At 39.2% G+C, this 13,630-nt stretch overlaps 1 protein-coding gene across 1 annotated transcript; it reads left to right on the plus strand.

The window, feature by feature from the left end:
- Positions 1-1,103: 1,103 nt before the first annotated feature.
- LOC109697750 (CXADR-like membrane protein) lies at positions 1,104-12,645 on the plus strand. Its single transcript, XM_074066514.1, has 3 exons — positions 1,104-1,316; positions 7,206-7,344; positions 9,538-12,645. Exons 2-3 carry the CDS (start codon positions 7,223-7,225, stop codon positions 9,836-9,838), a joined length of 423 nt encoding a protein of 140 aa, XP_073922615.1. The 5' UTR covers positions 1,104-1,316; positions 7,206-7,222; the 3' UTR covers positions 9,839-12,645.
- The last annotated feature ends 985 nt before the right edge of the window (positions 12,646-13,630 follow it).

Consider the following 13,630-nt stretch of genomic DNA (forward strand, 5'->3'; position numbering starts at 1 on the left):
AAACACATCCCACAATAGGTGTCAGCTTTGATTCTCCTGGTGCCCTGGTGCCACATCTCTGAAGTTGTAAGTCTTGGTTAACAGTTTTATTTCTCAGTAGTCAGAGAGAGATAAGGGAGAGAAGATTGCCTGGTTTAATTGAAAAGAAAAGAATGTTAACCTTGGTCTCCCAGCACGTAGAGAGAGAGAAAGGGAGACAAAGGGGGGAACTGAATAACAAGCATAGCACCCTGGCCTGTATGCAAGCTTTTGTAGTCCTAGTTACAACTGCGAAAACAAAGAAGTGAAATTCCTGTGTATTATGTGGGAGGAAGCAACATAATTTCCACCATCTAACTTATTCTGACTTATCTGCAGCAAAGCCAACAAAGAAGGAAAGCCAAAAAAATGGAACCCTCAGTATTAGATTGGACCAGAATTTTACTTATTCACTTCTCCTGCCCCTTCACCTGGACACTCAACTTCTGTAAGAACAAAACAAGTTGATTTTTTCAATTTCATTTTTTCCCTCCATTTCTAAATTTCCTGGAAGAAAAGAGATAACTGTGGTATATAGGAACAACAAACTAGATGGTTTTAGAAGACCTACGTTCAAATCCAAGTTCTGCCACCTTTCTATGAAATGGGGACACTTAAATATTCAGGGGGAAAAAATAACTGTTTGGAAAAATTGTGGTGAGAAATAAACTAGATGTCATAAAAAAAAACAAAACACCTCGCATAAGGAATGTAGTACTTTGAAGAGATCACATGCAAGTGGTAGAAACACAAAACACAGAAAAAGGTATACAGGGGAAAGGCAACTCTCCTTTGCATTCTTATCCTCCCTTCCCTCAAGTCTCAGACTCAACTCAGCACCGTGTGTTGTGCACCCTTCCAGAAATATTCTAAGCTTAATGTACGTATAGCTTGCAAGTTTTCTTCCTTTCCTTAATTTAAACGTGTGACCTCCACGTTCCTAAACTATAAAATGGAGTGGTTCTGAGCATTTAATGAAATAATAGCACTTGATAATTAAATGCTACACAGATAAAAGGTATTATTTTTGGAAGGAGATGGCCTAAGCAAATGTATTTTAATTTAGATCTTGACCTTGTCTTGGTCTTTCCCACAGGTGATTACTTACTCTAGTCGTCATGTCTACAATAATTTGACTGAGGAACAGAATGGCCGGGTAGCCTTTGCTTCCAATTTCCTGGCAGGAGATGCCTCCCTGCAGATTGAGCCTCTGAAGCCCAGTGATGAGGGCCAGTACACCTGTAAGGTGAAGAATTCAGGACGCTATGTGTGGAACTATGTCATCTTAAAAGTCTTAGGTAAGGTAGGGCATCAAGGTAAATGCCTACATCATGCTTTTCTGGTTTTTTGAGACAGGGTCTCACTATGTAGTCCTGCCTCGGGCTCCTGAGTGCTAGGATTATAGGCATGTACCACCATGCCCAGTTTAAATGCCTACATCTTAATAACATGTCTGAGAGGGATAGTCAAATGCATCATGGTAGAATAAAACTTCATGTCCAGTATTTTGTATGATAACACATTCAGAGGTCATCTAGTACAGTTCCCTGCAAAGAAGCATTTATGTTCTGTGTTTTAGCCCTAATGAGAAAAGAAAAGAAAATTATAATTTTCCATGGTAGCTCATTACAAAATTTAAATACTCTTTAATATTTGAATGGTAGCCTTATATTTAAATTTAACTATAAGGATGGGGATAAAGCTCAGTAGCAGAGCACTTACCTAAATTTAACTTGCATTTTTTTGTTGCTGTTGTTGCTTTGGTGCTAGGGATCTAACCAAGGGCTAAGCAGGTGCTCTACCACTGAGCTATATCCCAGGACCCTTATACTTAAATTAAATCTCTCAGAGATGATTCAAATTCATTTCTGCCTTTTACAACCAAGAACCACTGAGTTCTAATTAACTACTTCCAAATTAATGATCTTTTATTTGTTTCAGTGAAATCACACTTAATATTCCTAAAGTTTCCAATAAATAAGTGTTTCTTTCCTTTTTGAGAAGTAATGTGGTAGTTCTGAGGTGACCCCTGATAACCTGAAAATTATACCGCCACTGGTGGCTAGAAATAGAAAGTGTTTTTGTTGTTTGTGTGTTTTGTTTTTAAATTTTTTTATTGTTACGCTGGGAGGAGCACATTGTGGCATTTACAAAAGTTCTTACAATATATCAACTATATCATACTTGAATCCACCCCCTCCATCATTCTCTTTTATCCCCCCTTCCCTCCATTCCTGGAATAGTTTCAACAGTTAACATTTTTCCAGTCACAAATGTACACAGTATTTGCACTATTTTCACCCTCCCACAACCCCTCCATCTTTTTTTTTTTTTAAACTCAGGGTTTTGCACTTGCAAAGCAGACGTTCTACTGCTTGAATTACCAGTCCTCAAGTCAGGGGGGTGGTGAGTGTGTGTAGAGGATAGGGTGGCCTGTCTTCTGAGGATGAGGTAAAGCACGGTTAATTGAATGCAAACTCAAAAATCAACCTTAGGAGTGGCTAAAGAAGTAATTCAATGGGGCATAGCTTTTCCATTGACTCAGGTGTTTGGAGAACCTTGGAATCATACTTTTTTTTTTTTTCTCTTTTTCTATGTGGCAAGTGAGACCATCCAAACCCAAGTGTAAACTGGAAGGAGGCTGACAGAAGGAAGTGACCTGACTGCAGTGTGAGTCATCCTCGGGCACAAAGCCCATTGTGTATTATTGGCAGCGAATCCGGGAGAAAGAGGGGGAGGACTAACATTTGCCTCCCAAATCTAGGATTGGTAAGTCACCTTACCAGTCTGCTGGGCTAACAAGATAGTCCTGTATCCATGAATTCTAAATCTCCTTTGTCAGCACCTTACTACATGACCTTGAATGCACTGCTGGACCTCCTGAACTTCCATTTTTTTTTAATCCATAAAGTAAGACAGAAAATCTTTCTTCAAATAGCAAGTTAAAAAAAAAAAACACAAAACAATTAGGAAGAAATGTACCACATAAATCCACTCTATCTAGTTGTTTATAGATGTTCACAATCTTTGGTCATTTTTGAGGATGCACTACAATTTAAAAGAATATTTACCTGTTTTCCCTTGTTCCAAAAGGGGGTCTTTTCTATTATTTCATCCTTACCAAACTGTATTGAGGAATCTTAGGTTAGTGATGCTCCACAATAAACAATAAACACAGATCCTGTCACTAAGGGGATTTACAGCATCCTTTCTGCTTATGTAGACTATAACAATCCTGGGTGAATCCTGCTGCAGAATCTTACCATGTCCTCCTCAGGACTGGAACAGTGCATGTGTGTGGGACTGAATGTGCATGCATGTGTGTTATAATAAAAAATTAGATATGTTTCACGTTCCAGATGAGAGACAGCAGCAAAGTGACAGAGAACATTAGCTTTGCAGCCAAATACCTGCCTGTATTTTAATCTGAGCTGCACTAAGTGTACAGCACCCTGGCCATATTACTTGGCCTTTCCATGTTTCTAACTGCATGGTGCTGGGATTCAAACCCAGGCCTCATGAGGCCAGGCAAGTGCTCTACCTCCTAGAGTGGTGTGGATTAGGTAGATGAACACACTGGCTCACAGCCACACAGAAATAGTGCTTGGCACAGTGGTGCTCAATAGCACTAGTTACTATTGCTATTATTTTCCTATAATCACTTTATAACTTCAGAATTTTGAGCCAAATCCCATGTCCTCAACTCATGTTATCAGATAGCATTTATTAAAAAGGCTGTATAAACCATGTTTTAAACATAAACAAGGGTTGGCAGAGTGGCTCAAGTGGTAGAGCACCTGTTTAGGAAGCAGGAGGCCCTGATTTAACTCCCAGTGCCATCAAAAACACAAACCAAAAAAAAATTTTAAAAACCCACTGAAAAACAAAAACAAGCTGAGTACTATTATCTATTTCTGTGTAACAAATCCCCCCAAAACTTAGTAGCTACAAACTTATGTCTCAGTTTCTGTGGTGAGAAATTCAGGAGCAGTTTAGTTGGAAAGTCTGCTCATTATCTCCTCAAGAGATGTTGTGCGAGATGCCAAGTGCCGCAGCCACTGCAAGGTTTGAATGGTGCTGGAGGAGCGGCCTCTAAAATGACTCCTTCACATGGCTGTCAGCCAGAGGCCTCATTTCTGCACACATGGGCCTGTACACCAGGCTCTTCATTTACTGATGGCCTTCCACACAGACAATGATCTAAGAAAGACTGCCTGCTTCAAAGAAAAATAAAAAAAGTGCCTCGAGAGCTAAGTACTCCCTGGCTTTTGCATGACTGAGGTCTCCATATGGCATGCTATTCCTTCCGCTGTATCCTATTCAGTAGAGGTGAGTCACTAAGCCAGGCATGGAGCTGAAAGACTGTAATCTCAGCACCCAGAGCCTGAGGATAAGGATCTCAGGTTGGAAGGTTAGAGCCCTTCCAACACACAATGTTTAAAAAAAAAGCAGGGGGGGTGGGGTTGGGAAGGAATGGTGGAGTGGCTCAAATGGCAGAGCAAAGTGCCCTGCCTAGCAAGTACAAGATCCTGAATTCAAACCCCAGTATCACCAAAAAAAAGAAAAAAGAAGAAGAAAGAAATCTGGCTGAGGTTGCTCACAAGTATATTCCCCAGCTACTCAGGAGTTAGAGCTTGGAAAACCTGTCTAAGGTCACCTCTGGTAAAAAGTGAGACATCATCTGAACAAACAAGCCAGGTAGTGGTGCAGGTGCTTTGATCCCAACTACATGGGAGGCATGGGTACGAGAACAGAGGTTTGAGGCCAGCCCTGGGAAAGAACTTGAGACTCTATCTGTAATATAACTAAAGCAAAAGGTGCCAGGAGTGCGGCTCAAGTGGTAGAGTGCTTGCCTAACAAGCACAAAACCCTGACTTCGAACCCCAATACTGCCAAAAGAAAAATGTATGGAAGTTACTAAGTGCAGCCCACATTCAAAAGGAAGAGAATGAAGTGGCACTTTTTTTCTCCTTTGTTTTTTAAACAAAGTCTCACTATATGCTGGCCTCAAACCCATGATCCTCCTACCTCAGCCTCCCCAGTGCTAGGATTACAAGTGTGACCACTATGCCTGGCAGCTCTACCCCTTGAAGGAAAAAATGAATAATTGGTGGACGTATTTTTTTAAACTACCAGAGTGCAAAGTCTAAGAACTTACATGTCAAATAAACAATAAAAAATTCTCTCAACTAGGGAAAAATACTCTTTCACATTAGTGAGAAAATGGCTAAACCAATATGGGCACAGAATGTTGTTGGAAGTATAACTTTCAAAATGGTAAACTTTTAATTCTGACAAACTAAAGATTTAATTTCATTCATTTCTTGGGCAGGAGATGTAGTTTCATGGTAGAGTACTTGCCTAGCACTTGTAAGGTCCTAAGTTCAATCTCCAGTGTTGCAAGCATAACTTCATTGCTTGATGAGGGAGCTAGTAAGATACTAAAATTGGTCCAAAGAGCATTTGGGAAGTTAGAAATAGAGAAAATGTAACACAGAGATGTAAAGATTGCTAGGTCAGGCATCAAACTGGTTAAAATTCTATAAAATTACAGACTATAATTTCTGGAGTCACCTATCTAACTGCATGGTAATCATTTCCATCTTTTTTGGACAGAGGTCTACAAACTGCCCTTGCAGGATTGTAAATTGTCTAACACTACATCTTTTGTCCATTTCCAGGTTTTAGGTAATTTTCCTACACAAATTTAATAAGCACTTTACAGAAATACATACTGTGAACTGCCTTTTATGTCAATGAAAAAGAGGACCAAAAAAATCCAAAAAACGTGAAAAGTGTAGTACAAATTATAGAAAGGATATGAGAAAGCAGGAGCTTTTACATTTTTAACCAGAGTATAAACTGATAGCACCTTTTAGTGTCATCTATAGGTTTGGGGAAGTAAATATAGTGAAGTAAAATTGCACAGAGAATAGTACATAAATCCTAAATGTACATTCTGGTAGATTTTCAAAAGTGAGTATCTATTATTCACTTACCAGCACTATGATTTAAGAACCTGTCAGTACCCCTCACCACCCTTCCATTACTCACATTTCTCACTTATGGACTACTTTTCCTGTTTTAAAACCTATTAAATATATGGAATCATTAACTTGTGTCTAGCTTTTCCCACTCCACATTGTTTTTTGAAATCCATCACTGTTGCTTGATAAATTCCATTTTATTGGTCAAAGTTTCTGTATTTTTATCCTTTAAGGATATTCCGTAAGTGTGCAAATACATATGAAAATTATACATTATTTTCTATTGTGAAAAAGTGAAACTAACCTTAATATCTATTCATAGATCATCCATCTAGAGTGTGTGCTGGGTCTGTGGCAATGGGAAATCAGAATTCCTTAGCTGAAATTAAAAATACACATCAACCCTTTGAGACCTTAAGTAAGAGATATTCAAAGCCCAATTTCTTTTAAAAATGGATTTTTATGCTGAACACTGGTAGCTCACATCTGTAATCCTAGCTACTTGGAAGGCTGATATCGTAAGAATTGCGATTTAGGGCCTAACCAAGCAAATAATTCATGAAACACCATCTCCAAAATAACCAGAACAAAATAGACTAGAAGTGTGGCTCAAGCGGTAGAGCACCAAAAAAACAAAACAAAACCCTTGCCTTTCTTCACCAGTACACAGTACCTAGAACTGTGCCTGGCTTGGTGTAGGCACTGAATGTTTGGCATATGAATCAGAGTTACTAATGTGCAAGTCACATTTTGACTTCTGAAGTTCTAGGATCTACTGGTAAACACACACAGAGTCTAACATGGCTCATTATATATTTCTTATTTCATTGGTATAAGAGGAAGTTTGAGAAAGAAAGGAAATTAGCAGAGTCAGAGTATTGCCCCAACATTATCCTATTAATGTTGACAAAATCTTCAAACATGATACAGTAACTCTCCCGTGCATTTTATCATCTGAACCAACCCAAGCTTATTCACAAAATCCGAGCTAATTGCTAGTAAAGTCTGTGATTCAGTAATTACAAGTGCAAAAGTACCAAAGAGGGCAGTCGGATGACAGAGAGTAATGGGGCGCTACTCTAGAAGACACATATAAAAACCTAGAAGTCCTCATCCTGCCCAGGGCAGACGCATTTTGAATTCATGTATTTCCCATCTTAGGTTTGACTTTACTTGTGCTTCTGCTTCTGAGGAAAACAGATGTACAAAGCATCGGCATGGTTGCAGGAGCAGTGACAGGCATAGTGGCTGGAGCCCTACTGATTTTCCTCTTGGTGTGGCTGCTAATCCGAAGGAAAGACAAAGAGAGATATGAGGAAGAAAGACCTAATGAAATTCGGTAAGCCTCCCAAGTTCCTACTTCTACTGAGCTGCTTTTCTTTTTTTATTTTTATTTTTTAAATTTTTTTATTGTTTTATTATTCGTATGTGCATACAAGGCTTGGGTCATTTCTCCCCCACTGCTCCCACCCCCTCCCTTACCACCCACTCTGCCCCCTCCCCCTCCCCCCACTCCCTCAATATCCAGAAGAAACTATTTTGCCCTTATTTCTAATTTTGTTGAAGAGAGAGTATAAGCAATAATAGGAAGGAACAAGGGTTTTTGCTGGTTGAGATAAGGATAGCTATACAGGGCATTGACTCACATTAATTTCCTGTGCTTGTGTGTTACCTTCTAGGTTAATTCTTTTTGATCTAACCTTTTCTCTAGTTCCTGGTCCCCTTTTCCTATTGGCCTCAGTTGCTTTTAAGGTATCTGCTTTAGTTTTTCTGCGTTAAGGGCAACAAATGCTAGCTAATTTTTTAGGTGTCTTACCTATCCTCACCCCTCCCTTGTGTGCTCTCGCTTTTATCATGTGCTCAAAGTCCAATCCCCTTGTTGTGTTTGCCCTTGATCTAATGTCCACATATGAGGGAGAACATACGATTTTTGGTCTTTTGGGCCAGGCTAACCTCACTCAGAATGATGTTCTCCAATTCCATCCATTTACCAGCGAATGATAACATTTTGTTCTTCTTCATGGCTGCATAAAATTCCATTGTGTATAGATACCACATTTTCTTAATCCATTCGTCAGTGGTGGAGCATCTTGGCTGTTTCCATAACTTGGCTATTGTGACTAGTGCCGCAATAAACATAGGTGTGCAGGTGCCTGTAGAGTAACCTGTGTCACAGTCTTTTGAGTATATCCCCAAGAGTGGTATTGCTGGATCATATGGTAGATCAATGTTTAGCTTTTTAAGTAGCCTCCAAATTTTTTTCCAGAGTGGTTGTACTAGTTTACATTCCCACCAACAGTGTAAGAGGGTTCCTTTTTCCCCCCACATCCTTGCCAACACCTGTTGTTGGTGGTGTTGCTAATGATGGCTATCTAACAGGGGTGAGGTGGAATCTTAGTGTGGTTTTAATTTGCATTTCCTTTATTACTAGAGATGGTGAGCATTTTTTCATGTGTTTTTTGGCCATTTGAATTTCTTCTTTTGAGAAAGTTCTGTTTAGTTCACTTACCCATTTCTTTATTGGTTCATTAGTTTTGGGAGAATTTAGTTTTTTAAGTTCCCTATATATTCTGGTTATCAGTCCTTTGTCTGATGTGAAGCTGGCAGATATTTTCTCCCACTCTGTGGGTGTTCTCTTTAGTTTAGAGACCATTTCTTTTGATGAACAGAAGCTTTTTAGCTTTATGAGGTCCCATTTATCTATGCCATCTCTTAGTTGCTGTGCTGCTGGGGTTTCGTTGAGAAAGTTCTTACCTATACCTACTAATTCCAGAGTATTTCCTACTCTTTCTTGTATCAACTTTAGAGTTTGTGGTCTGATATTAAGATCCTTGATCCATTTTGAGTTAATATTGGTATAGGGTGATATACATGGATCTAGTTTCAGTTTCTGAGCTGCTTTTCTAAGGCCAGTTGCATAGTAACGAGTCAACATAAATATCCCCAGTTTAGGACTGGAGGTGTGACTCAACAGCTAGAGCACCTGCTTTGTGAGCATGAAGCCTGAGTTCAAACCCCAGTCTCACTAAGAAAAAAACAAAACAAAACACAAAAAGCTTATGACAAATATCCCCAGTTTCCTCTGAACCACGCAATTGTTCAAAGGATTATTCTGTTAGGAGGAAGTTGGTGCCTTGGGACAGAATGTATGGTTTACCCAGACTTTATTGGGAAACTATCCTCAACAGAGACTCGTGAGTTCAACTTTACATTACTTCTGATTCATTCCCACTTAAAAAGGCTATACACAATAAAGGATGTATAATCTGCAGGACATGAAAGGGTTTTACACATACAAACCCTAAATCAGAGCAAGTGCTATCTAGACTATCTCATGGTGAGTTGTATCCTAACAAAATAAATATTTGCCTAAACCAAGCATTAAGTCTCAAGAAATGAGGGAGTGCTCAGTTTCCTGAAGGGCTACCTTCTGATGGTATTATTTGGAAAGCCTCAGGAGGAAGTAACTATAGTGGAAGCCAGTAAAATCCTGCTGATACTAAAGTTTCTCTTTGCTGTGTTTTCTCTTCAGAGAAGATGCTGAAGCCCCAAAAGCCCGCCTGGTGAAACCTAGCTCCTCTTCCTCAGGCTCTCGAAGCTCTCGCTCTGGTTCTCCCTCTACTCGTTCCACAGCAAATAGTGTCTCACGCAGCCAGCGGACACTGTCAACTGAAGGAGCACCCCAGCCAGGGCTAGCCCCCCAGTCATACAGCCTACTAGGGCCTGACTTGAGAGGTTTTGAACCAAAGAAAGTGCACCATGCTACCCTGACCAAAGCAGAGGCCACGCCCAGCATGATCCTCAGCCAGAGTGGAACCTTCCAAACAGTCTGAATTACAGTGGACATGACTCCATGCTTTTCTAGAAGTCAAGATCTTAGGACTTTTCTAGTCATTGATACTCAGTCACCAGCCACACACCCCCTCAAACAGATAAGAGGCCATTTAAATAGCAGTGAACATTACCTGGAACAGATGCAGATGTGCACTTTCTTCATATGATACCAAATGAACAAGAGGATATAAGGTGATCAACTCTAAAAAGGCATCTCATTGTGCTACCTACTTGGGAGGCAAAGATCAAGAGGATCACAGTTCAAAGGCAGTCGGAGAAAATAGTTCACAAGACCCTATCTTGAAAAAAAAACCAACATAAAAAGGGCTGGAGAAGTGACTCAAGTAGTAGAGTGCCTGCCTAACAAGTGTGCGGCCCTGAGTCCAAACCCCAGTACCATCAAAAAAAAGGAATCAGATACTCATGAGGAAAAGGTTAATGTGGGAGTTTTTCCTATTTCTCTGGTTTTTCTCTCTTACATCGAATGCTCATGATAAATGTCCTCATAGAGTAGAAACACATTTACTTCTAAATTCCTTAGGAACTTAACCTTGGGTGAAAGGTTTTTTTTGTTGTTGCATATGTGTGTGTGTGTGTGTGTGTGTGTGTGTGTGTGTGTGTGTGTGTGTATGTGTGTGTGTTGCTGAAATTGAACCTAGGGCCTGGTGTGTGCTAAGGTGAAAGTTTTCACCTGAGTTTTGTTTCCCTCTAAAAAAAGGTAGAAAATTAGAGACATTGAGGAAATAACATAAAGAATGCTTTCTAGTCTAAGAGAACTGGCATATTTGGAATGCTTCTTATACTAACTCTTACCTCACTGTAAGACATAAAACCCCTTACTCTGACTACATTTTTTATTCTTCTGAACGTGTGGTATCCAGGCAACATATCTCTTCTGCTATGTAATTCTGAGAATTCGCTTTCCTAGAGAACCTGAGCCAAACAAGTATACTATGGAGGCAGCAGCTGTACAATCACTAGCAATCTTCTCTTATTTACTACCTTTGAACCACAGGCTTCCTGTCTATGCTCTGAAAGTAGAAACCTCTTCTGAATGCAAAGGTGGTTCAGATCACTTAAACATTTTAACAGAAGACTAATACCACTGAATATCCCAATTATTTTGGAAATCTACTCACAATGGAAATCTACAATACATACACAAAACAGATTACCCTAAGCTCACGAATTCTAAGGAGTCTGAAAATTCTGAGAAATAAGGTGCTGAAGTCTTCTCAGTGACAGTGCGCTTCTCCTGGAGTCAGGCATTTAGGCTCAGATAAGACAGGTTCTGAGCTTAAAATAAAGTTAGAGACACTACTGGTCTCAGACTATATTCCAGTGACCTTTCAAATCAAATAAATAGATTCTTTCTTACGAAACAAACAACAGGATACAATAAGTAAATGGCAAAAGAAAAAATATTTGTAGGAAGAAAATGCAGATGGAATATGTGGTTGTTTAGAGTGTAGCCATTTTAATAAAATTTAAAATCAAACTTAAATCTGTAAAATAATGAAGTTGATATTTTTGTTGTTACACTGTATAAAAACGATTTCAGAAACTACTGTTCTGCAAAGCAAAGATATTTATACTTTTGCTTCATTTCTGGTGTTTAGCTGTTTGTTTCGATTTTAATTTTAAATTTCCTTGTAATTGGGACCATGAGCATCACAGAACCAAATATTTATTACAGATGCATCTGTATCAGCAATTAAAAAATAAATAAGTAAAGGCAATACTGTAGGAGAGGCCGAAGCTCATATAACCCACACTGGAAATTTGTTTATCAGCTTGCTACCAGCAGAAAGGAAGAACTCAGACTGAATATGATCTATTATTTATTGATTTCAGTCACAATTATAACAAGTCCTATTTCTCACAAGGCAATATGCTATGTATAAGTAGCACAGGGAAATGAAAATACCATGGATGACAGAGCTGCTGCCCTTAAGGACTTTCTCAAAATCAACAAGTAATTATTACTAAGCAGGTATCTGTGATAAGGTAAAGTGCCAACAGAGAAACCCAAACAAAGGGATTCAACTAAATCTGAAAAGAGAAGCATACACCAAGAGATTCATAAAAATCAGAAAAAAAGAATCGAGTTGGCTAGGTGACCCACACCTTGTTGACTGAGGCAGAATAATCTTGAGTTCAAGGCTAGCCTGGGCTATATATTGACAACAAAAACCCCAAAATTTCATAAGTCCATCATAAAAGCAATATCAGTTATTTTCACTGAACTATCACTGGCCAGGTACTCTGCTAAGTACACTGTATATTTTGTCTTGATTTCATACTCGGCCCAAACATATAAGATGTTTGTATTTTCAGTTTACAAATGAGAAAGCTGAGGTTCAGAGAGGTTATGTCAGTAGTAGAGCTAGGATTTAAGCCCCACCATTATCAGTGTATTCAATAAGAACTGCTAGATTCTGACTGCCACTCTGATTGTTGAAATCCTCATACCTTTACCCTAAATTATGGATTTTCCCTTCCCTTTTCTTTCTGTCTTACCTTAAAGCTTTTCACCACATTTGGAACACACTTAGATCACTCGCACAGTAAGTCCAAATTGCTTCTAGAATTCCCTTGGTCTGCAAATTAGGATAAGATTTCCAACTTTATAATTGCCTGTGATGTTTTCATATGGTAAGATAATAATGGACTTAGATCATATAATGCCTATAATCTTAGTTGAATGTTAAGCACCGAGTACCTTGAACACATCAAGGTTAAATTTGCTGGGTGGGTCTTCTGAGAGGCAAAAGGACAAGCTGCATTAAGTGTGCAAAATAAGGGAGCATTTACAGGGAGAAAGAAAATATGGCTAATGTACTTTGTGTACATGTATGAAAATAGAACAATTAAACCTGTTGAAACTGTTCTATGATGGGGGTAAGGGAGAGGATAAGGGAGAATGAGGAGGGGGTGAATCTAATTAAGATACATTGTAAATACATATGTCAACATCACAATGAAACCCTCTGTGAAACTAACACTTGCTAATAAAAATGTAAAAAAAGACTACAAAATAGGTAGAATCAATTCTCCAAAGATGACAAAAGCATATCAATTTATTAAAAATGTTCATAGAACGTGAACAGTTCAGGGACCCCCAAGTTTAGAAATAATTGTGTTTACAGTTACGTAGGGCTGACTTTCTTCTTGTCTACTGGGGTTTGAACTCAGGGCCTCATGCCTGCTAGAAAGGTGCTCTACTGCTTGAGCCATGCCTCCAGCCCTTTTTCCTCTGGTTATTTTGGAGATAGGGTTTCCCTGTATGCCTTGGGCCTGCATTGCAATCCTTCTGTTTAAGTTTCCCATTGTCTCTGGGATGACAGGCACACACCACTATGCCAAACTTTTTCTGTTGAGATGGGGTCTCACAAAATTTATTTGCCTGCGCTGGCCTGGAACCACAATCCTCCTGATTCAGTCTCCTGTGTACTTTGCCTGTCACTGTGCCCAGTTACTGGTTAAGTTGGGTTCTCACTAACATTTTTCTTCCAACCACGATCTCTCAAGTAGCTAGGATTACAAGCATGAACCACTGCTACCTGGCCCTCTCTTGTCTTTCATAATTTATGTATGTGTTTATTTAGTTGTTTATTTTGTGGTGCTAGGAATTGAACCCATGGACTTGAGTATGCTATGCTAGCACTCTGCCACTGAGCTACATCCTCAGCCCTCTCTTGATTTGTATCTCCTTTATGTCATTACTCCCAGATAGAAAAGTTATAAAGATCAGTTTTGCTACTTATCAGCAAATCTTTGACAAAGTTTTC

This window comes from Castor canadensis, chromosome 2 (genome assembly GCF_047511655.1).
Source record: "Castor canadensis chromosome 2, mCasCan1.hap1v2, whole genome shotgun sequence".
NCBI classification, from domain to species: domain Eukaryota; kingdom Metazoa; phylum Chordata; class Mammalia; order Rodentia; family Castoridae; genus Castor; species Castor canadensis.

What these genes read in the sequence shown, in the direction of transcription:
- LOC109697750 (XM_074066514.1), top strand. Translation starts at nt 7,223, where the DNA reads ATGGTTGCAGGAGCAGTGACAGGCATAGTGGCTGGAGCCCTACTGATT. An exon ending in GAAAGACCTAATGAAATTCG is followed by an intron (nt 7,345 to 9,537) that starts GTAAGCCTCCCA and finishes TTTTCTCTTCAG; the next exon opens with AGAAGATGCTGAAGCCCCAA.